Source organism: Hemitrygon akajei, chromosome 5 (assembly GCF_048418815.1).
Source record: "Hemitrygon akajei chromosome 5, sHemAka1.3, whole genome shotgun sequence".
NCBI lineage: Eukaryota > Metazoa > Chordata > Chondrichthyes > Myliobatiformes > Dasyatidae > Hemitrygon > Hemitrygon akajei.
The window spans coordinates 189,387,677-189,413,095 of NC_133128.1; the positions used below are offsets into that span (position 1 = coordinate 189,387,677).

The 25,419-nt window shown below is 40.7% G+C and overlaps 1 protein-coding gene across 2 annotated transcripts in view; it reads right to left on the reverse strand.

The window, feature by feature from the left end:
- Positions 1 to 3,000: 3,000 nt before the first annotated feature.
- Positions 3,001 to 25,419, reverse strand: part of LOC140728587 (protein mono-ADP-ribosyltransferase PARP14-like) — a 66,585-nt gene continuing 44,166 nt past the window's right edge. For both annotated transcript variants that reach the window (XM_073047553.1, XM_073047552.1), the window contains exons 14-18: positions 20,772 to 20,978; positions 16,774 to 17,400; positions 11,638 to 11,783; positions 4,451 to 4,628; positions 3,001 to 3,848 (exon numbers count right to left, since the gene is read on the reverse strand). In XM_073047553.1, the coding sequence (XP_072903654.1) occupies positions 3,562 to 3,848; positions 4,451 to 4,628; positions 11,638 to 11,783; positions 16,774 to 17,400; positions 20,772 to 20,978 (1,445 nt within the window). In that variant the 3' untranslated portion in view covers positions 3,001 to 3,561. The remainder of the gene's footprint in view (positions 3,849 to 4,450; positions 4,629 to 11,637; positions 11,784 to 16,773; positions 17,401 to 20,771; positions 20,979 to 25,419) is intronic.

Genomic DNA, 25,419 nt, shown 5'->3' on the forward strand with positions numbered 1-25,419 from the left:
GGAAATAGTGAAGAGACATTTGATTCAATGTGGCTTTGTGTTCAATTCATAAATACGAGAAAGTCTGCAGATGCTGGAAATCTAAAGCCACACACACAAAATGCTCAGCAGTTCAGGTAGCATCTAAGGAAATGAAAAAGCACTCGATGTTTCAGGCTGAGACCCTTCGTCAGGACTGGAAAGCGAGGGGGAAGACTTCAGAATGAAAAGGTGGGGGGAGGGGAAGGAGACAGTGTAAGGGGTGGTAAGTAAAGGAGGTGAAGCAAGATAGATAGAAGGTGACAGGTGAGTAGGAACGGTAAAGGGTTGCCATTGGAGAAAAGAGGAGGAGAAGTGGACCCGGGGGATGACAGGCAGGCAAACAGAAGTAAGAAGGCAGAATGGGGAAGAGAAGAGGTGAAGGGGAGGGATTTTTTTCTTAACTCGGAAGGAGAATTCAATATTCATGTCATCAGGCTGGAGGCTGCACTGACAGAATATAAAGAGTTACTCCTCCACCCTGAAGGTGGCCTCATCTCTGCACAAATTTGAGTTGCCTTTATTTCTAACATCCTTCACATACATGAGGAGTAAAAATCTTTACATCTACCTCTAAGTGCGCAATAGGCATAGTGATTTATAATAAGTAGAATAGTAAATGTAACATAGAAATACACTCAAATCAGCGTGAGTTAATCAGTCTGATGGTCTGGTGGAAGGAGCTGTTCCAGAGCCTGGTGTTGGGTTTTATGCTGCAGTACCGTTTCCCGGACGGTAGCAACTGGAACAGAATGTGGTTGGGGTGACTCGGGTCTCCAATGATCCTTTGGGCCCTTTTGTAAATGTCCTGAATTGTGAAGTTCACAACTACAGATGTGCCGGGCCATCAACTGACATGTGGGAATGGGAATTGGAATTAAAATGTTTAGCCATCAAGAAGTTGCTCTTTTGGTGGATGGAATGGAGGTGCTCGATGGGGCATTTCTCCACTTTATGACAGGTCTCGCCAATGTTGGACAGGCTACAATGGGAGCACTGGGCACAATTGCAATCAATTGCATACAGTACAAAATGTTTGTCCTAATCACACATTCCAATTAATTTTACTGCCTTCTATTATTTCCCAATTGTATATTCTGACTTGTGGGATGAATTTCACTGCTTCATAATGGAACCTTACTTATTCACACCTACTTAGATAATGATCAGGAGGATGTATTCATTTGACTGAAAGGTATATGACAGAGTACTTAGAGAGCACCAATAAACAAGATTATCTGGGAGAGAGAATGATGAAGCAACAACTGATGGTGTCCAGGGAAAACAGGAAACAATTAGCTGTGGAAACAAATGATCAAAATCTATTTCTCTGCTCTGGCAGTTTAAGCTCATATTTTGGTAGAGGCAATGCCACCTCTTTAAACATCATTACCTTCATAATTGATAAATTCTTTGACAATATATGTACTTTGATAATTCATCGTGTGTTACATGTGCTATGTGTTCTTCTGTGCTTTACACCCTCAGAGAAACATTGTCTTGATTCTACATACATTATATGGTTATATGTTATATACATATACTGCATATAGTTAAATTTCAATAAACCTTCCTTAGTAATAAATTATTACTAATGTAATTCAGAACATTTCCCCAACTAAGCTAGAGAATTTACTGTAGATGGCTGAGAAAAAAAAGAGAAGTGCCCAATTCAGTCCTTGCAGCCAAGAAGCATGAAGCCTTGGGCACTACTTTGAATAATTAAGACCAAAAATTTTTTGAAGCAAGTGGAACTTTTTTTTGCTCAGGATGAATCTGAAGCTTAACTGGGAAGCACAATTGTAATATTTAATAGAAATGATTATATTTGCACTGTTTCACTAAGTTTCTTGAAATTTATACACAGAAAGGCATGCACTCAAATAAATTGATTCAAGCATCCATCAAGAAGGATTAGTAATTGTTGTTTAAACAAAGTGCATGTAGTTATAAGAAAATACAGAGTTCTTTATTTTCTGGGTTAAGATAATAAATTAAAAAAATTACCTATTAATGAATCACTTAAATATTTGAAACAAATAAATGACATTTAGAGAATTTAGTATGATAAAAATTTCACCTTTTCATTTTTAGAATGCTATGGAAATGAACTGGTCAGTGGATAAATCTAAAAAAAACATTGAAGATGGGCAGACTGAAGCAACGGTTACAATAGGCTTGGCAATTTCCAAGTGTGAATTTTTATCAAGGACGAGAACAGAAAAGGAGCACAGACTGAGATTCAACACCCTCCTCTTAAAGATGCAAGGTTCTTTTTTTAAAGTTTCAAGTCAGCAGCAACTCAATCAACAGGTCTAATGTGACATAAGAATACTGTGCAGATGCTGGAGATCTGGAGCAACTCAGAAAATGCAGTAGGCACTGCAGGTCAGGCAGCATCTACAGATTCAGGACTGGGAAGGAACAGGGGAGAAGCCAGAACAGAAGGGTGGAGGGAGGGGGTGGACTGGGAGCTAGCACGTAATAGCAGTAGGTGAAGGGAGTGGGTATAATAAGTTTGGAAGTGATTGGTGGAAGTGACAAAGGGCTGAAGATGGAAAGGGTGGTGGACCATGGAACAAAGGGAAGGAAGTGAGCAAAGAACTGAAGGGAGGAATGTGTTATGTAATGGGAAATTGAAAAGGCAAGAGAAAGAGAAGCGGTAATGGGGCCAGTGGGAACGGGAAAACAAAAGGCTGAGACAGAAAGGAGTGGTTATCAGGAGCTGGAGAAATTGATGTTCATACCATCATTTGGAGATTACCAAGATGGAATATGAGGTGCTATTCCTCTAATTGACATCTGGCCTCACTTTGACAGTATATGAGGCCATAGACTGACAGGCTGTTGTGAGATGTGGGATTGATTCTCTGAAGAACTCTTGTTGTTTAGTGGAAAATCCAGATCTGCCTTTGCTTCCTCTATCCTCAATAAGACACCTTTCCATGTACTTTTTTAAATGAATCATAGCATGACAGTTGGTAAATTTCAATTCAAATGATTCAATATGTCTTTAATAAAAAGCTTCAATCAGAAACAGTTGCTGTGAAACTGACAGATTACATGTCAAAGTGTATCTGGTTTAATATGTACGTATATGACTCCAGGCCCATCCAAGTGGTTGGCTCGTTATTGTCTTCTCAGTTCTGCAGCAACTAGGGATGAGAAATTCTTTCCATCAGTGAAAAAAACTAGATCAACAGATTAGCATATGTGCTCTGAGCAATATACATGTTTGTCTAATTTAAGGTGTGCTTATCATTTACAACTTTTATTTCTAACATATATGTGCTTTCTATCTATGCAGAGAGATCAGAAGAAGTTAGCATTAGGGATAATGTAGTCAACTATCCACTCACTGTACCTCTCAATAGTATCTGGAATTCAAAGTGTATCTCAGACAAGAAACACTCAAGCTTTTCATTAGCTGTTCAACATTACGACCCCAAAATCAAAAGTTATGATTTCAACAGTGGAATTCAATGGAAGAATTATAGAAAAATTAAATTCCAATATGATGTTTTCATATCTGAAATAGTTTAGTTATTTGAAAGTAATTAAATATTCTGGGTAAGCTTGAATGTCATTGAAAATGATGAACATAGAAGGAGTTGTTGGGTTATCCACAACGCTGTCATACAAGTCTGTTGGATCATTTAAACTTTTTGAAGAGGGAGCGACCATTCCATTTCGTCCTTGACAGTACATTCCAGTTAGTACTCGAGCGCGATACACGTACTTCATTCCATTCGCGTCAGGTTTTGAGTAAGTGTCGTGAGCAGAATAGTTTGCATTTACGGCAAAATAGGTGCCATTCCCAAACGCTGTGGCTACAAAAGAAAGTTAAACATTGCTTAATTGAGCAATACTATTTCCACTTATCAAACAGAAAAACATGTTAAACATTTTAAGGAACAAACCAGAAACACTTGCTTCCAACATTCCAAGATTAAGTAATTGTAAAGACTTTTTAAAAATATAATTTGAAAAATGGAAACTGGAAGATTTGGAGCAGAGGGGCTGGTTTTCAATTTTCTGCGGTGATTAAGTGGTTTGTGCACATTGTGGTCCTATGCTGAGTGGAAGCAATATCATACTATTTTAAAATCAGGGTGATGTGCATCAGATGAAAAATATTTTGTATTTTACTCCTGCAATCTAGCTTACAAACCACTATTTTACAGCTTAAATAAAGCAATTATCTATAATTCAGCTAAAATTGTTTTAAAAGCTAATAACTAAAAGATAGCAACATTTTGCTGATTAAAATAATAACAAATATTTCAAAACTATAGAATAATACACTTCTGGTTAAATATAAACATCAGAACATACTTTCTTTTCCTTTTGACTATTTGTTGACCAATCCTCTCCATATTCCAATTTCCAGATTTGCAATTTGCCCCTTTGATTAAAATATTTCATTGCATACCATTCCTTCCAGCATAGCTCCGGTTGAATCCATGACAATTGATTAAACGGAGTGAATCTGATGCTGTTCCATGGAATAAATTCCTCTCATTATTAGTTCCAGGTGGATTTTTGTTATCAATCTGTTGTTTTTTAATCATATAATTCTTCCAAAGAGATGGGTTTTGAAGTCTTTCAATCTGTTAACACAATTTCCTTGGTCAATTGTACTTATAGTTTCAACAAAAACAATCTCAAACAAACTTACCTTCTATTACATAGGATGCTGTTATCATCACATGAAATGCTGATTTCCAGTACCTGCTTTTCTTAGAAACTTTTCAAATTCTCTTACAATCATTTATGTAGAAAGTATCTTAAATATAGATACTTTGCTTATCTGGTGGTTAGAATCTGTATTTAGTGCTTAGGGTATAAGGTTTGTGCTAGGATAGTCTGAATGCTTATTGATGTTGATATATGAGGATTAACCAAATACTGCATTTACACCAGGGTGAAGCAGTACCAGAGCTGTGCTCTGTCCACACTCTTGTACGAGTCCGAGTGCTGGGACATGACAGAGAGCGACCTTGCCATACCACATCATCGGCCTCTAGAAAACCCACTGTATTTTCTGGTCAAGAAATATCTCTGTTGGATCTCCATTTCCTTTCTGATCCTTCGGATTCTTTCAGGAGTCAGGAATGACGAGCATTCTTAATTATAAGATTTCAGTTTATTTTAGAGTACATACATAAAAATGCTAAACAAACTAAATAAAGAGCTGAGAATCAACGCTAAGATGTGTATTAATAAGGAGACAAAGGAATAAAGAAGAAGCCAAGGGGGCAAGATGGTGTCTCTGAAAAATCCATCTCTTTTAAAGAAAATTTGTTAGATAGGGAATAAACTAGTTAATAGGCTACATAATTAAAACAATTACATAACGTGGATAATGTGCTAATTCTTAGCCAATGAAAAATGAGAAAGGTGATAAACCGTGTTTAACTGCTATACTGTTTTCTGCCAATAGGTGATGAACCACCGCATACTGTGAAAAGTACATGAGTTTGTTAAAAAGTATGAATCTTGTAAAATGTTATTTAAAAAAAGTGATTTCCAACATCTCCAACCATGCCCTACTCCTTCAGTGTCATCAAGAGGTGGCACACAATCATTATCAGGAAATGTTGGAGATCGACTGGGCGTGTGATGAGAGGAGAGGCCAACTCCATCATCAAGACAGAACAGCGTTGGACCCCTGAATGGTGGTGGAAATGCAAGAGACCAAAGACAACTGGGCTCTGTACTTTAGAGGCAGAAAAGAGGATCTGAACCACACCTGGATTGTCAGGAGCTGTACCATCAATTTGCATGTCGCTCAGGGTCTTGGACTATACATACGTTTTCTTGTGCAACATTTCTTGTTTTCTTTTCTCTCGCTATTCTGAATGTATGTTATGCACCTTGGCCTCAGAGGAATGCTGTCTCATTTTGACTGTATCCATGTATGGTTTGAATGATAATTAAACCTGATTTGATTTGATAATGTAGAGGATTGTAGCTAGTACATGTCCAACTAAAATAAATGGTCACTATACTGTAACAAAGTGTGGATACTACCAAAGATTTCACATCAATGAGACAAAACAACAGGCATTATATGCTAATAATGAGTGAGGTCCTGATATGCACACATGCAGGGTAAGTATGAAACTAGAAGAAATAAGGCAGTGAAGGACAATTGGGAAACAGTATGTCTTTGTCCATGGTAGATCATATCTAAACAATCTTAAAGTATTTTGAGGAAGTTACCAGGAAAATGGATGAAAGTGAGGCAGTGGATATTGTATGGACTTTTTAAAAGGTATTTAACAAGGTCCCACATGGGAAGTTGGTCAAAAAGGTTCAGTTGCTTGGCATTCAAGATGAGGTAGTATGTTGGATTAGACATTGGCTTTGTGGGAGAAGCCAGAGACAGGTAGAAGATGGTTACCTCTCTGACTGGAGGCCTGTGACTAGTGGAGTGCTGCAGGGATTGGTGCTGGGTCTATTGTTGTTTGTCATCTATATCAATGATCTGGATGATGGTGTGGTTAACTGGATCAGCAAATTTGCTGATGACACCAAGATTGTGGGTGTAGTGGACAGTGAGGAAAACAATCATGGCTTGCAGAGGGATCTGGATCAGCTGGGAAAATGGGCTGAAAAATGGCAGATGGAATTAAGTGCAGACAAGTGTAAGGTGTTGGACTTCGGTAGGACCAATCAGGGTAGGTCTTACACAGTGAACAGTAGGACAAAGGAATCTGGAAATACAGGACTGTAATTCATTGAAAGTGCTGTCACAGGTAGGTAGGGTTGTCAAGAAAGCCTTTGGCACACTGGCTTTCATTTATCAATGTACTGAGTAGAGGAGATGAAAATGTTATGTTTAAGTTGTTTGTGATGTTTAAGATGTTTGTGACCATTAGTGAAGGGAACCTTGCATTTGGAGGGAAAGTTGAGCGACGGTTGTGTTTATTCCAGAGACCAGCTGATTGAGCTAAGCAAACCGATGCTAGTGCCCAGAGTGTGGTGTGAAATCGCACAGGAGCTTAGGAGGTTAAGCCAAGGCTGCAGGGCTGGAGAGAAGGTTAAGGCTGAGGAGGAAATATAAACCTTCTATCCCCGTGATCATCATGAGAAATGTGACATCCTTGGGAAATAAGATGGTGGAACTTGGTGCACTGATTAAGACCCAAAAGGAATACTGGGAGTGCAGTGTTTTGTTCTTAACTGAGACCTGACTACACACACATTTTCTGGACCATTGTGCTACCACACCCGGCTTAAAGACTGTCCGAGTGGACAGAGACGTTACACTGAGCAGTAAGGTGGCGAGAAGAAGGATTGCAGTGCTTGTGAATGAAAGGTGGTGTAATCGCAGACATGTTACTATAAAGGAACGTTTATGTAGACTGGACATTGAACTCTCAGCTGTTGGGATACGACCATATTATTTGCCTCGGGAATTCTCAACTACTGCTTTAGTTGTAGTTTACATTCAATCTTCGACTGACGTAAGTGTAGCGTGCGTTGCTATTCTTTCGACCGTTGCTGGAGTACAGACTCAATATCCCAATGCTGTTGTGGCTGTTACTGGGGATTTTAATTATGTTTCTCTCGTGGCAACAATACCAATGTTTTATCAATATGTCAGCTGCCCTACATAGGACAGTAGAATACTGGACCTTCTGTATACGAATGTGAAGGTCACAGACAGTGCCACCGCCCTTCTCAAGACAATATAACAGTGGACCTTCTGTATGTCAACATAAAGGACACAGACAGTGCCTCTGCCCTTCCCCCACTTGGCAGATCTGATTACAACCCGGTCCTGCTAACACCCAGGTACGTGCCTCTTGTCCAGCGGCAGCCTGAGCCGACAAGGATTGTAAGGAGGTGGTCTCAGGATGTTAATGAGGCACTGCAGGAATGCTTTAAGAGGACGGACTGGGATGTGTTATGTGAGCCACCCAGGGAGGATATTAACAAAATGACTGATTGTATCACAGACTATATCAGATTCTGTGAGAACATCATCGTGCCAGCCAGGACTGTACACTGCTTCCACCAGTGACTGGAAAGAACTTTTGAATATGAAGAAGAAAGCCTTCAGGTCTGAATATAGACAAGTACTGAGGCAAGTACAGAGTGAACTGAGGGCAAGGCTGAGGGAGTGCAAAGAATCCTACAAGAGGAAGCTGGAGTACAGGCTCCAACAGAATAGCATAAGGGACTTGTGGTCGGGCATGAAGCAGATCACTGGCTTCAAGGTTAAAGAAACAAAGATCGAGGGCTGCCTGGAATTGAATGGCCAATGAATTGAACTTGTTTTCCAACAGGTTCAGCATGGGACCTCCTGCTGTCCCCTCCCCCACTTGCCCAAACCACACACCCTCCCTGACCTCAGCCTTCTCCCTCCACCCCTCCCTCCCCTCTGGTGAGTGCTTGTGTTCCAAACCCCCCCCAACTTTGGAGTCTCCTGCCTCCATGGGGATGACTGACCTCCCCCACCTGACTGTGACTGCAGGTCAGGTTAAGAGACAGCTGGAGAGACTACATCAAGGCAAGGCTGCTGGACAGGACAGTATCAGTCCCAGGGTACTGAAGGCCTGTGCGAGCCAGCTGTCTGGTATTTTGCAACTTCTTTACAATCTGAGTCTAAGTCAGGAAAAGATATGTTGCTATGGAAGACTCACTGCTTGGTTCCTGGACCCAAGAAGGTGAATTTATCTGGACTTACTGACTACAGACCAACTGCCCTCACGTCATGTGATGAAGGTGCTGAAGAGGCTGGTCCTGACTGACCATAGACCGCAGGTGAGATCTTCATTGGACCCTGTACAGTTTGCCTACCAACCTCATGTGGGAGTGGATGATCCCATCATCTACCTGTTGCAGAGAGCTCACTCCCACCTGGATGATGCTGGTAGCATTGTGAGAATCACTTTTTTGATTTCTCTAGTGCCTTCAGTACAATCCAGCCACTTCCTCTGAGCAAGAAGTGAAATTGCAAACGATGGGTGTAGAGAAACCCACAATCCCCTGGCTTACTGACTACCTGACAGATAGACCCCAGTTTGTACAGCGGGGTAGTTCTCTGTCTGAGATGGTGGTGAGTGGCTCTGGAGCACCACCAGGGACTGTCTTGTCTCTGTTCCTGTTCACACTGCAAACCTCAGACTTGCAGTACAAATCTGAGTCTTGTCACTTGCAGAAGTTCTCTGATGACTCTGTAGTGGTTGCGTGTATCAGAGATGAGCAGGAGTCGGAGTACAGAGGACTGGTGGACAGGTTTGTGGAGTGGTGTGGGACGAATCACCTGCTCCTGAACGTGGCCAAAACCAGGGAAATGGTGATTGATTTTAGGAGTTAGAGGTCTGTGATGAGTCCTGTATCTATTCTGGGAGAAGTTGTTGCGGTGGTGGAGGAGTACAAATACTTGGGTGTTCACCTCGACAATAGACTCGACTGGAAAACCAACACCAAGGTTGTTTACAAGAAGGGGGTGAGCAGACTCTATTTTCTAAGGAAGCTGAGATCCTTCAATATGTGTAGAAGGATGTTGGACATCTTTTACCAGTCTGTTGTAGCGAGTGCAATCTTTTTTGCGGCTTTATGTTGGGGGAGCAGCATCAGTGCTGGTGATGCAAAAAGACTAAATAAACTCATCAAAATAGCTGGATCCATCCTCGGCTACAACCCGGACTCTTCTGAGTTAGTGGTGGAGAGAATGTCACTTAACAAGCTGGTATCCATTATGGACAATCAGGCAGATTCTCTCCATGACCTACAGAATAAGCAGCGGAGCACCCTTTCGGACAGACTCATTCAGTTCCACTGTCACAAGGATCGTTACAGAAAATCTTCCCTACCAAATGCAATAAGTACATACAACAGTCAATCTGTGTGTGACAGGAGAACACACATCATAGTACAATAGCCTCTACTTTGTTATTTTGTTCATTATTATTGCACATTCATAAATTGCGTATACAGGTGTCCCCCATTTTTCGAACGTTCACTTTACGACAATTCACTGTTACGAAAGACCTACATTAGTACCCGTTTTCGCTAACCAAAGAGGATTTTCACTTTTACGAAAAAAAGACGCCCGTTTTATACGTGTGTTTACCCTGAGAAAGACTACAATGACCATGAAACCTTGTGCAGGTAGTTGTTTGTGCATGCGTGTACATGCGTATGCGTGTACGTGCCAATTTTTTTTCTTCAGATCAACTTTGGTTTGCTGTCTCCCCAATTTTGATAAGTGAAACTACACCGTACATACAATATTTTTACTTTATATAGGGTGTATATTTATCATATCATTCCTGCTTTTACTATATGTTAGTGTTATTTTAGGTTTTATGTGTTATTTGGTATGATTTGGTAGGTTATTTTTTGGGTCAGGGAACGCTCAAATATTTTTCCCATATAAATTAATAGTAATTGCTTTTTCACTTTACGACATTTTGGTTTACAAACGATTTCATAGGAACGCTCTACCTTCGGATTGCGGGGGAAACCTGTATTATTATTCTGTACTTTATTGTTATTATATTTATTATTATTTATTATTGCTGCATTTTAAAATGTTGCTACTGTAACAAAATAATTTTCCACTTGGAATCAATAAATTACTTATTATTAATATGCTATGTTGAAGTTGCATAAGATGTTGGTGAGGCCTAATTTAGAGTACTGTGTGCAGTTTTGGTCAAATACCTACCAGAAAGATGTAAGTAAGGTTGAAAGAGTACAGAGAAAATTTGCAAGGATGTTGCCAGGACCTAAGTTATAAGGAAAGATTGAATCGGTGTGGACCTTATTCCTTGGAACTCAGAAGATCGAGGTATACAAAATTATGAGGAGTATAGATAGGTTAAATGCAAGCAGACTTTTTCCACTGAGGTTGGGTGGAGCTACAATCAGAGGGCATGGGTTAAGGGTAAAAGGTGAACAGTTTAAGGGGAAAATGAGAGGAAACTTCTTCTCTCAGAGGGTTGTGAGAGTGTGGTATAAGTTGCCAGCACAAGTGGTGCATGTGAGCTCAATTTCACTGTTCAAGCAAAGTGTGGATAGGTACATGGATGGTAGGGGTATGGTGGGCTGGTGGAAGGTCAATGGGAGTAGGCTGATTAAATTGTTTTGGGGAGTTGAAGGGCCTGTTTCTGTGCTGTGCCTTTCTATGACTCTGTCGGGACAGGCACCACAAATCAAAGAAACCCAATGAAGCCCATAAATAAAGGATCATCAAACACCCATTCTGCAGGAAAAAAATTTGTGCAAACAATAAAAGTAATGAAATAATCCCCAGAACTGAAGTTCACTAAAGTGAGTCCACAGCCATGAAGCCAGTCACAGCCGACCTAGGAGCCCGTTAGTTTCAGGCCACAGCCTCAGCTCAGCAGAGATGAGTAAACCTTGTGGAGTAGTGTGCGGAATACAAACTCATCCCTCACCCTCCAGCCCCAACACAATGACCTCTTCAATCTGGTCTGGTGCTTAAATCAGGCAAACCTTGGGTTGTTTCTCATTCTCAGACCCAAGCCCTACCACTTTGATACGCTGAAAACATTAGTTATGTTTATCCAAATCTCTCCTTGTTAAGTTACAAAGTTATGAAGTACAAATTGGCTCATGATAATTCATTTGACGTACCTTTACAATCTGAGACTGCACAGCAGTTGCTTTGAATGATTCTGCTACATCCTGATATTCTTTGGAATTCTGTTGCAGCTCCACAGATTTATTTTGTAAACTCTGCATGCCATCCCAATGTTTTGGTAGGCTATCAATTTGCATTCCTGTAGATATATCAAATAAATCATAATTATTTGTTCAAAGTTAATGTACTATCAACGTACATGTTACTTTACAGTCGAGATTCATTTCCTTGCAGACTTACTCAATAAATCTGTAAAATAATAATTATAAAACAATGAATGACTGTCCAACTAGGGTGTACAACCAGAGTGTGGAAGAAGAGAAAATGCAAATACAAAAAAAAATGAAATAATAATAAATAAATACACAATAAATATCGAGAACATGAGATGAAGAGTCCAATGTGCTGAAAGTGAGTCCAATGGTTGTGGGAACATTTCAAGGAGGTTGCGAGAAGTTATCCTTTTTGGTTTAAGAGCCTGAGGTTCATTTCCTTGTAGGCATTTACAGGAATAGAATGAAATTTTATAAAAACTAACTGAAAAAGTGTGCAAAAAAAGATAAACTGAGCAAATAAAAAATAATACAGAAAGCACGAGTTGTTTAAAAGACAGTTTGTAGGTCATAGCATCAGTTCAGAGTAATGCTTAATGAAGTTATTCACAATGGTTCAGGAGCCTGATTGATGCAGGGTAATAAATGTTCCTGAACTGTGTGGTGTGGGATCTAAGGCTTCTGTATACCTATATTGGCCGATGGTGGTAGTGAGAAGAGGTTGTTAGTCAAATGTAGGTTTTCGATGATCTGTGATAAACATTGTAGACCAAAGGTAATTTCCACTTTTTTCACTTTCCATTTGTGCGGCAGCAGTACAGTACAATACATAATAAAAACTAAATTACTGGAAAAAGTGTAAGTTAAATAGGTAGTGCAAAAAGAGGGAAAAAAAAGTGAGGTTGTGTTCATGGGTTAAATGTCCATTCAGAAAGCAGATAGCAGAGAGGAAGCTGTTCCTGAATCATTGAGTGTGTGCCTTCAGGCTTCTGTACCTCCTCCCTGATGGTCGCAGCAAGAAAAGGGCATGTCCTGGGTGATGGGGGTCCTTAATGATGGATGCTGCCTTTTTGAGTCATTTTTCCTTAAAGAACTCATCAGGTATAACAATCTGCACAAAATATTTCACAATTCAGGAACTGCCACTGAAAGTTACCCCGCATGAGTATTGCTAAATATGCCATAATTATGGTAGAATGTTGTATTCTACATCTGAAGTAATTCCATTGAAATACACAGAACAACATTTGGAGACAGAGGAAATATACTGACATAACTGATGCATGATTTCTTGCACAAGATCCAGAACAGCTGGAAAGATGGCAACTGGGATTTAATCCGGACAAATGTGTTGCATTTCGCAGGGCAAACCGATGAACGGTGAGAGGAATGAGGAGGGCGGTAGAAAAAATGGATCTGGGAATATAGAAACGGCATCAAAGGTAGGTAGGGTTGGAAAGAGAGCTTTGGGCAAATTGGCCTTCATAAATCAGAGCACTAGACCATAAAACATCGGAGCAGAATTAGACCATCTGGGAAATCGAGTCTGCTCCACCATTGAATCATGGCTGACCCTTTTTTCCCTCCTTAGCCGCACTCTCTGACTTCCTCCTCCTAACCTTTGATGCCATGGCCAATCAAGAACCTACCAATCTCTGCCTTAAGTACATCCAATGACCTGGCCTCACAGCTGCCTGTGGTAATAAATGTCACAAATTCACCACCCTCTGCCTGAAGAATTTTCTCTGCATCTCTGTTTTAAATGGGCACTCCTCTATCCTGAGGCAGTGCCCTCTTATCCTGGACTCTGCCACCATGGGAAACATCCTTTCCACATCTACTATGTCTAGGTCTTTCAACATTTGAAAGGTTTCAATGAGATCCCCCCTCACTCTTCTAAATACCAGTGAGTACAGGCCCAGAACCATCAAACATTCCTCATATGATAATCCTTTTATTCCCGGATTAATTCATATGAACCTACTCTGAACACTCTTCGATGCCAACACATCTTTTCTAAGATAAGGAGCCCAAAATTATTCACAATACTCAAGGAGAAGCCTCACCAGCATCATTTCCCTGCTCCTGTATTCTAGACCTCTTGAAATGAATGCTAATATTGCATTTGCCTTCCTCACCACTGACTCAACCTGCAAGTTTACCTTCAGGGTTATCAGCAAAAAGACTCCCAAGTCCTTACGTAACTCTGGATTTTCTCTCCGTTTAGAAAATAGTCTGTACATTTATTTCTTCTACCAAGGTATATAACAATGCATTTTCAAACACTGTTTTTCATTTACCACTTTCCTGCCTATTCTTCGAATCCAAGTCCTTCTGCAGCCTTCCTGTTTCCTCAACTCTACCTGCCCCTCCACCAATCTTTGTATCATCTACAAACTTGGCATTAAAGCCATCTATTCCATCACCTAACCATTGATATACAGCAGAAAAAGAAGCGATCCCAACATCGATCCCTATGGAACACCACTAGTCACTGGCAGCCAACCAGAAAAAGATCCTTTTATTCCCAATCGCTTCCTCCTACCAATCAGCCAATTCTACAACTATGCTAGCAACTTGCCAATAACAGTACAGGCTCTTAATTTGGTAAGCAGCCTCATGTGTGGCACTTTGTCAAAAGCCTTCTGCAAGTCCAAATATACAACATCTACTGCATCCCCTTTATCTATCCTACTTAAAATAATTCCTCAAACATCTATCTCCTCAAACAATTCCAACAGGGTTTTCAGGCAGATTTTCCCTTATGGAAACAATGCTGACTTTGTCCTATCTTGTCCTGTGTCACCAAGTACTCCATAATTTCATCCATAACAAATGACTCCAACATCTTCCCAAACACTGAGATCAGGCTATCTGGTCTATAATTTCCCATATGCTGCCTCTCTCCTTTCTTAAAAAAACATTTTTCCAGTCCTCCGGAATCTTGCCAGAGTTCAGTGATTCTTGAAAGATCATTATGAATCCCTCCACAATCTCCACTGCAACCTCTTTTAGAACCCTAGGGTGCAGTTCATCTGGTCTGGGTGACTTGTGTACCCTTAAGGTCTTTCACAACATGTTGAGCACCTTCTCCCTTCCCCCTCCACTCACTTTCTTCCTTCGCACCCTTCAATACCTGGCACACTGCTTGTTTCTCCACAGTGAAGACTGATGCAAGATACTCATTTAGTTCATCTGCCATCTCCTTGGCCCCCATTAATATTTCTTCAACTGATTTTTTTTTTAGCATTGAGTACAGAAGTTGGGATGTTATGTTGAAGTTGCACAAGACATTGGTGAGGCCAAATTTGGAGTACTGTGTGCGGTTTTGGTCACCTACCAACAGGAAAGATGCAAACGGTTGAAAGAATACAGAGAAGATATATGTTTCTGGGTATGGAAGAAAGATTAAATAGGTTAGGACTACGTATATTCCTTAGAACACATAAGGTTGAGAGGATATTTGAAAGAGGTCAACAAAATTATGAGAGGTATAAATAGGGTGAACGCAAGCAGGCTTTTTCTACTGAGGTTGTGCGGGACTATAACCAGAGGTCATAGGTTAAGGGTGAAAGGTGAAAAGTTTAAGGGGAACATGAGGAGAAACTTCTTCAGAGGGTTGTGACTGTGTGGAATGAGCTACCAGCACAAGTGGTGCGTGCAAGCTCAATTTTTCAATGTTTAAGAGAAGTTTGGATAGGTACATGGATGGTAGGGGTTCGTGTCAAGTTTGTCACCTGTGTGCCTTGTTGTATGACGTAGGCCAGTGGTCCCCAAGCACCGGGCCGCAAAGCATGTGCTACCGGGCCACGAGGAAACGATATGATTTGGCGGTATGAAGCTGCAGTGCAGCTGACTCATACTGCTTCATATCACCAAATCATATTGTTTCCTCGCGGCCTGGTAGCACATGCTTTGCAGCCTGATGGTTGGAGACCACTGATGTAGGTGGTCATGGTCTTTCCATAATCATAACTGTTCTTGGCATCTTGTTCCCTATAGAAGTGGTTTGCCATTGCCTTCCTTGGGGCAGTGTCTTTACAAGATGAATGACCCCAGCTATTTTTAATGTTCTTCAGAGATTGCCTGGCATCCGTGGTTGCATCAGGGCTCTGCAACCATCCACCACCTGCTCACATGGGTTCACATGACCCTGATTGGGGGGAGGGGAGCTAAGCAGGTGCTACACCTTGCCTAAGGGTGACTTGTAGGGTGGTGGAGGGAACAGTGTCTTATGCCTTCTTTGGTAGAGACTTATCTCCTCCCTGCCACATAATGAGGAGGATAGATAGGGTAAATGCTGGCAGGCTTTTAACACAGGTTAGTTGAGGCTGGGATAGAGGTAATAAGTTAAGGGTGGAAGTTGAAATATTTAAGGGAAACCTCTTCACTCAAAGATAATGTGAGTGTGGAATAAGCTGCTGGTGGAAATGGTAGATGTAGATTTTATTGTAACAGTTAAGAATACAACATGAAATGCTGTCGTAGGAAAGCAGCATCTATCAGAGATCCTCACCACCTACGTCATGCTCTTTTTGCACTATTGCCATCAGGTAGAAGGTACAAGAGCTCAGGATTCATACCACCAGGTTCAAGAACAGTTACTACCCCTCAGCCATCAGGCTCTTGAACAAAAGGGGATAACTACACTCACTGGCCCATCCACTGAGATGCTCCTACAACCAATGATCTCTCTTTAAGGAGATGTTATTTCAAGTTCTCATTATTTGTTGCTATTTATTTATATTTGCATCTGCAGTTTGTTATCTCTACATTCTGATTGATCTTTCATCGATTCTGTTATAGTTACTGTTCTACAGATTTGCTGAGTATGCCCGCAGGAATAAAAGAATCTCAGGGTGGTATGTGATGACATATGTATTCTGATGATGAAAGTTACTTTGAACTTTGGATAAGTACATGGATGGGAGGCGTATGGAGGGCTCTGGTCCAGGTATAGGATGATGGGATTTGGCAGAATAACAATTTGTCACAAATTGTCTCATTCTCAGCTGGGCATGTTATGACTCTATGAATGAAAAGAAGGGTACAAATTAAATACAATGAACAATTTACCTTCAGATTTCGAAATCCTTTTCAAATTCATCTCATGTCCATTGACCCTTGCAGTATTTTTGTTCAAATCCACAGCACAATGCTGGCCGCGAAATTTGAAAGTAAATTTAGCCTTTTGTTCAGTGAACGCCTTTTCCAGTATCAGGTTTGTAGCACTGTCAAATGCTGTGAATTGACTGCCATCTTCAAACTGCCATTCAACCAAATTTTTGACAAGTTCCTCATCTCTTTTTTCAGAGTCTTCTTTTCTGATGTAGTCAATCATTTCCTGAATTTTTGTAAAGGCATTCAGAACATCCTTTGTGATACCACAGATTTTTATCTGAGCTCCAGACTGGTTACGTTGTAGTTCCAAAGAGATTTGAAGACTTTTCTGAAGACGACGTAATTCTTCACATTCATTTTCAGAGAATTTAAATAAGAAATCATTAACAATAACTTCTTCACTCTGCTCTTTTGAAAGCTTACTTTTTATGAAGGATATAATATTTTCAATAGTTTGTACATTGTCTCCACAAATCTCAAAATCAGCTGTCTCTATCCCATCTTTGAATTCGATATTTTCTTCAATGAAGGAGGCTGCATTTTCTTTCTTCGGTTCCCCAAAAAACACTGATGTAATTGCATCTAATATTAGCAGGAAAAAAATTCACAAAATTACATAAAAGCATTGTATGCAGAGACACAGAACAGAAATGGGATGCATGGTGTAACTTGCCACATCAACATACGTTCCACTTGATCCTCCTCTCTCTTTTTGTATTTAAATTTATAAACTTTGTCTACTATTCCCTTTCCTTAAATGTGCTGTTTGCTTCAACCATTTGGTAGCTATTTTCACACTAGTCTCACCCTAACCATGGACTTTTTACTCTCCTCAAATCCGGTAGGCACTTCAGGAGCCTCCACTCCTGCACCAGCAGGCACAGGAAGAGCTTCCTCCCTGAGGCTGTGATCCAGCTGAACCTCACATCACAGCGCTAAGCAGTATTGCATTCGTATTGTACTGCTTCAGTACGTTTATATTTGTATGCTGTAGCACTTACTTTTCATTTGCAGTTATTTTGTAAATAATACTATTCTTTAATGTCTATCCATGGCCTCCTCTACTATCAAGATGAAGCCACACTCCGGTTGGAGGAACACCACCTTATATACCTCCAACCTGATGGCATGAACATTGACTTCTCTAACTTCCGTTAATGCCCCTCCTCCCCTTCTTACACCATCCCTGACATATTTAATTGTTTTTTTTTCTCTCTCTGCCCATCACTCTGCCTGTTCTCCATCTCCCTCTGGTGCTCCCCCCCTTTCTTTCTTTCTTTCCCCCGAGGCCTCCCGTCCCATGATCCTTTCCCTTCTCCAGCTCTGTATTACTTTTGCCAATCACCTTTCCAGCTCTTAGCTTCATCCCACCCCCTCCGGTCTTCTCCTATCACTTCGCATTTCCCCTCCCCCCACTACTTTCAAATCTCTTAGGATTTTTCTTTTCAGTTAGTCCTGACGAAGGGTCTCGGCCCGAAACGTCAACAGTACTTCTCCTTATAGATACTGCCTGGCCTGCTGTGTTCCACCAGCATTTTGTGAGAGTTGTTTCTATTCTTTTTCACTTCTGGTTGGATGGTAACTGCATTTCATTGGCTTTGTATCTGTACTCAGCACAATTACAATAAAGTTGAATCTAATCTAATCTAATCCTCACCAATATTTGCATGAAAATCATTGTAACATCTACACTCATCATGGACAAAATCCCTCCATGTTCACTCCATCAAAACACTTGGTAATTTTAATAAAGGAGTCTGTTAGTCTGCTATGGTCATCAACTGTATCCAGTGCTCCCGGTGTGGCCTCCTGTATATCAGTGAAATCTGACGTTGGTTGCCAGACAGCCTCGCTGAGCACCTACACTCCGTCTGCAAAAAAAGCACACGATTTCCCAGTGGTCACCCAATTTAATTCCACTTCCCATTCCCATATGTCAGTCCATGGCCTTCTCTGCTGCTGCCATGAGGCCACACACAGTTTGGAGGAGCAACGCCTTATATTCTGCCTGAGTAGCCTCCAACCTGATGGCATGAACATCGATTTCTAGTAATGCACCCTCCTCTTCACCATTTCCATGTCCCTATTTCACCTTATCTCCTTACCTGCCCATCACCTCCCTATGGTGCTCCTCCCCCTTTCCTTTCTTCCATAGCTTTCTGTCCTCTCCTATCAGATTCCCCCATTCTCCAGCCCTTTAACTCTTTGAACGATTGACTTCCCAGTTCTTTACTTCATCCCTCCTCCCCTTCCTCCACCTTCTTACTCTGACTTCTCATCTTTTTTTCTCCAGCCCTGATGAAGGGTTTTGGCCTGAAACATCAAATGTAAACTCTAAGCAGTTATTATTGCAATACTGCTTTTAGGAAATGTCACAAGCCATCTTCTTGGCTTTGAAGAATTGCCCATTACACCCACTATTGCTTTCCCTCATGACACCAGAAAATGTTTATTTTCCTTAATCCCCGAATCTCCATTCCCTGACCTCGGGCACTAGGCATTGTTAGCAGCACCTTATCAAAGGGTTCTAAAAATTTAGACAAAATATATCTACAATGTAACTATTGTTAGTGCCTTGTTTACCCTTTTAAGCAAGATTTTACTTTTGAACTCTACTTTGAGAATTCTTGTTTCTAAAGTTTTGTCCATTAACCTCTCTTAACGGGAATCCATTATTTTACCTACATTTAATATTGAACTGACTGGTCCACAATTCTCTGTACCTTGAATACAGATAATACACTAGATTTCACTATGTTTTTGACAATGTCTTGTATATAGTACATCATTGACCTGAACTGAACTAAACTGAATATTCCTGGACTTCGATGGCTTTGTGGTTTGATGATTTACATTCTGTGCTTTTCACTAGTTTTTTTTTACCATTTGAGTAATTTGTTTTTCTCCCCCCATGTCAGGGGTTTGATGTTTTTCTTTGAATGGGTTTACAGACAGTCCCTGAGTTACGAACATCCGACTTACAAACAACTCGTACTTACGAATGGAGTGAGGAGAACACCATCGTCATTTTTAAGCTGGATCACAATGCTGTCCAACATTTTAATTCGGATCACGACGCCGTTCACCATTTTAAGTTGTTGCCATTAACACTGTGTTGAGTGTGTAACTTTATATTTGGCTTAAATATTTCTTAGCAAGATTCACCCTGACACCCCCTCCCTCTTTTCCAGTCAGCATCGCCCCTATTTGTCCCATTTAACCTGGCTCAGTATGGGTGGAATTTAGGACCCGGGGGAAGCAGAGGACCTGCCGCCCGCAGCTGCTGCTGAATCTGCAGTTTTCTGTTCCCTTGACAGAAAACGATCGTGACTGAATATAAAGTGGAAATAATAAAGCGATTGGACAGAGGTGAAACGCCATCAGTCATTGGAAAAGCGTTAGGCTACAGTCGGTCAACAATCGGAACAATTTTAAAGGATAAAGTGAGAATAATGAAGCATGTCAAAGGCCCTTCCCGATGAAAGCTACAATTATTACTAAGCATTGCAGTTGTTTAATTATTGAAATACATACATTTCTTAAGTGTTTTATATGCATAGAAAGGTAAAATATATACTATATACTAAGACAAACGTTTGACTAACTGATATTAAATTATACCGGTTGTACCTGTTCTGACTTATGTACAAACTCGACTTAAAGACGGACTCAGGAAGGAACTCGTTTGTAACCCGGGGACTGCCTGTACTTTGTTTCATGGCTGTCTGGGGGAAGACTAATCTCAGTGTTGTATACTACATACATACTTTGATGACAAATGTACTCCGAATCTTGAATCTTTGAAGGTCTTTTGTATCTAAACATCCTTTTAAAATGCATGATGCAAACCTGTGTTATTTTCTTTGAGTTTTAGTTTATGTAATAAATCCTACTTTTATATTACTCATTCCAATACAAAATAAATTCTTCCTTTTATAATATCTGATACTTACTTGTAATCTTTTTCATTATAGATTCATTAACTGGAATATTAGATCCTGCACGCATTTTCATCCTTTCGTGAAATTCACTTAACATTTGAGGTTGAAAAATTACGATGCGAATCTTCTGTAAAGAAGCCGGAGGTTTCTTCTGTATAAATTCCACAACTGAATCAATCATTGCATCAGCAACTTGGGAAGGGTTGACATTTCCTTGTCCTAGTGATTGGCATATAAACATTTTAAATTTACACGTGATTTAACTTTCTAGCCACAATTAACACAAAGTGCCAGGCAGAAACACAGAAACTTAGGAGAACAGGCCATTTGTCCTTTCAACTTTGGAGAACCCATCTAGTGAGGTGTTGTGGGTGGAAATGAGGAATAAGAAATGCCTGATCACGTTAATGGGGCTATACTGGAAACCACCCAACAGTCCAAGGATTTAGAGGAACAAATTTGTAGAGAGACCTCAGGTTGTTATAGTAGGTGATTTTAACTTTCAACACATTGACTGGGACTCCCTTATTTTAAACGGACTAAATGGGAAAGAGTTTGTCAAATGTGTTCAAGAAAGTTTCCTTAATAAGTACGTAGAAGTCTCAACAAGAGAGTGTGCTATTAGGGAACGAGATAGGACAGAAGTTTGTGTAGGGGAGCACTTTGCGTCTAATGAAGATAATGGCATTAGTTTCAAAGTAAATATAGAAAAAGATAGGTCTGGTCCATGGGTTGAGATTTCTAAATTGGATAAAGGCCAATAATGATGGCGTCATGAAGGATCTGGGAAGTGTGGATTGGGACAGGCTGTTTTCAGGCAAAGGTGTACTTGGTAGGTGGGAGGCCTTCAAAAGTGGAATTTTGAGTGTACAAAACTTGTATGTGCCTGTCAGAATAAAAGGTAAAGATAACAGCTTCAGGAAACCTTAGTTTTCAAGAGATAATGAGACCATAATTAACAGAGGTATAGGCAGGTAATTTTTCTGTTCATCCGGTTATGGCAACCCGTTTCTTGGTTTCATGGTAAATCATTTGATTGGCAGCAAAGAATCTGACTCTAATTTTTTAAAATTCAAACCTTATCAGTTCATGGCCAATGAAATCAGCACATTTCATATTACATTCACACATACTAATTTGAAGCAGTTACTTTTTCTGCATTATTTTTCTTTTATGTTTCTTTTATTTTCTATTTTAACCATTTTCTTATGTTATTAAATATTTCAAATGTAAGGATAAAAGATAATCAGTTAAGATTAAAAGTTCATTTCATACTTTATAATATTAATATCTTCAGCTGCCTTAATGACTAGCACTTAGGAACAATCACATAGAGAACTACAGATCAGAAAGAATTTTCGGCCCATCCGGTCCATGTTGAATTATTAATCTGCCTAGTCCCATCTACCTGCCCCTGGACAAAAGCCCTTCACACCCCTCCCATCCATGTACATATCCAAACTTCTGTTAAATGTTGAAATCAAACTCAAAACCATCACTTCCACAGGCAGCTCATTGTGCACTCTCACCAACCTCAGTGAAAAGGATCCCACCCCCCCAAAGTTCCTCTTACATATTTCACCTTTAACCCATAAGCTCTGGTTCTAGTCTCTCCCAACCTTAGTGCAAACCCCCATATATACCCTTCATAATTTGTATACCTTTATCAAATCTCCTCTCAATCTTCTATGTTCCAAGGAATAAAATCCTAATTTATTCAACCTTTCCCTAAAGCTCAGGTTCTCAATTCCCAGTAATGTCCTTGTAAATTTTCCGTTATCTTTCCTGGAGATAGGTGACCAAAACAGTACACAATACTCCAGATTCGGACATCTGGAATATAACATCCCAACTCCTGGACTCAGTACTTCAATTTATGGAGGTGATTGTGCGAAAAGCTTTCTTTACAACTCTCTCTGCCTATAAGGCCACTTTCAAGAAATTATGGATCTGTATTCCCAGATCCCTTTGCTCTACCGCACACCTCGGTGCCCAACCGCTCACCATGCAAGTCTTACCCTGGTTTGTCTTGCCAAAGTGCAATACCTCACACTTGTCTGCATTAAATTCAATATGCCATTTTCAGCCCATTTTTCACACTGCAAGTTTTGATAGCCTTTCTCACTATCCCATGCCTCCAATCTTGGTGTCATCCATAATTTTGATGATCCAGTTTACATTATCACCCAGATTGTTAATGTAGATGACAAGAAACAGACACAGCACTGATCCCTGCGGCATACTACTAGTCAAAGGCCTCCAGTCAGAGAGATATCTTTCTACTCTTTGATTTTTCCCCATGAAGCTATTTGTCAAATCTTACTTAATATCTCATCCTGAATACCAAGTGACTGAACCTGCTTTACTCATCTCCCATGTGGGACCTTGTCAAGGGCCTTGTAAACAGCATCAACTTTCCTGGTAACCTCCTTGAAAAACTGTAAGATAGATTAGACACAACTTATCATGCACACAGCCGTGTTGACTATCCCTAGTCAGTCCCAGTCTGTCCAAATGCTTATATATCCAGTCTCTTAGAATACAATCCAATAAATTTCCCACTGCTGATGTCGGGTTCACCAGCCTATAATTTCCTGGCTGATTCTTACAGCCTTTCTTAAGCAGTGGAAGAACATTTGCTGTCCTCCAGTTCTCCAACACATCACCCTTAGCTATGAAAGTTTTAAATTCCTTTGTTAGGGCCCCTGCAATATCTGCACAAGGTCTGAGGGAACACCTTATCAGCGCTTGGAGTATTATCCACCCTAATTTGCCTCAAGACAATAAGCACCTCCTCTTCTGAAATCCATATACAGTCCATGAGCTCATTGCTGTTTCGCCTCACTTCTATAAACCCTGGGCCTGAAGTCCGAAGATGTGCTGGGGCAGCCCGCAAGTGGCACCATGCTTCCAACACCAACATAGTGAGCCCACAGCTATTAATCCTAACCTGTAGGTCCTTGACAGCTTGGGAGGAAATGGAGACCCCAAAAGAAGCCCATGTGATCACAGGGAGAGAAAGGAAAAGAATGGTAAACTAAGGGAATCTCAGATAAGAGAGCTGTTCAATTTAATCAAGAATGAAAAGCATGCACATGTAAGGTTCAGACAATAGACAGTAGGTGCAGGAGTAGGCCATTCAGCCCTTCTAGCCAGCACCGTCATTCATTGTGATCATGGCTGATCACACACAATCAGTACCCCGTTCCTGCCCTCTCCCCATATCCCTTGACTCCACTATCTACAAGAGCTCTATCTAACTCTCTCTTGAAAGCATCCAGAGACTTGGCCTCCACTGCCTTCTGGGGCTGAGCATTCCACACGTCCACCACTCTCTGGGTGAAAAAGTTTTTCCGCATCTCTGTTCTAAGTGGCCTACCCCTTATTCTTAAACTGTGGCCTCTAGTTCTGGACTCACCCATCAGCGGGAACACATGCTTCCTGCCTCCAGCGTGTCCAATCACTTAATAATCTTATATGTTTCAATCAGATCCCCTCTCATCCTTCTAAATTCCGGTGTATACAAGCCCAGTCGCTCCCATCTTTCAACATCTGACAGTCGCGCCATTCCGGGAATTAACCTTGTGAACCTACGCTGCACTCCCTCAATAGCAAGAATGTCCTTCCTCAAATTTGGAGACCAAAACTGTACACAATACTCCAGGTGGGGTCTCACCAGGGCCCTGTACAGCTACAGAAGGACCTCTTTACTCCTATACTCAATTCCTCTTGTTATAAAGGCCAGCATGCCATTAGCTTTCTTCAATGCCTGCTGTACCTGCATGCTTGCTTTCATTGACTGATGTACAAGAACACCTAGATCTCGTTGTGCTTCCCCTTTTCCTAACTTGATTCCATTGAGATAGTAATCTGCCTTCCTTTTCTTGCCATCAAAGTGGATAACCTCACATTTATCCACATTAAACTGCATCTGCCATACATTCGCCCACTCACCTAGCCTGTCCAAGTCACCTTGCATTTTCATAACATCCTCCTGACATTTCACACTGCCACACAGCTTTGTGTCATCGGCAAATTTGCTAATGTTACTTTTAATCCCTTCATCTAAATCATTAATGTATATTGTAAACAGCTGCGGTCCCAGCACCGAACCTTGCGGTACCCCAATGGTCACTGCCTGCCATTCCGAAAGGGGCCCGTTAATCGCTACTCTGTTTCCTGTTAGCCAGTCAATTTTCAATCCATGTCAGTACTCTGCCCCCAATGAGGGGGCAGAGATGCCCCCTAATGTGCCCTAATTTTGCACACTAATATCCTATGCGGGACCTTGTCAAAAGTCTTTTGAAAATCTAAATATACCACATCCACTGGCTCTCCCCTATCCACTCTACTAGTTACATCTTCAAAAAATTCTATAAGATTTGTCAGACATGATTTTCCTTTCACAATTCCATGCTGACTTTGTCCGATGATTTCACTTCTTTCCAAATGTGCTGTTATCACATCTTTGATAACTGACTCTAGCATTTTCCCTACCACTGATGTCAGACTCACCGGTCTATAATTCCCAGGTTTTTCTCTCCCTCTTTTTTTAAAAAGTGGGGTTACATTAGCCACCCTCCAATCCTCAGGAACTAATCCAGAATCTAAGGACTTGAAAAATTATCACTAATGCATCCACTATTTCTTGGGCTACTTC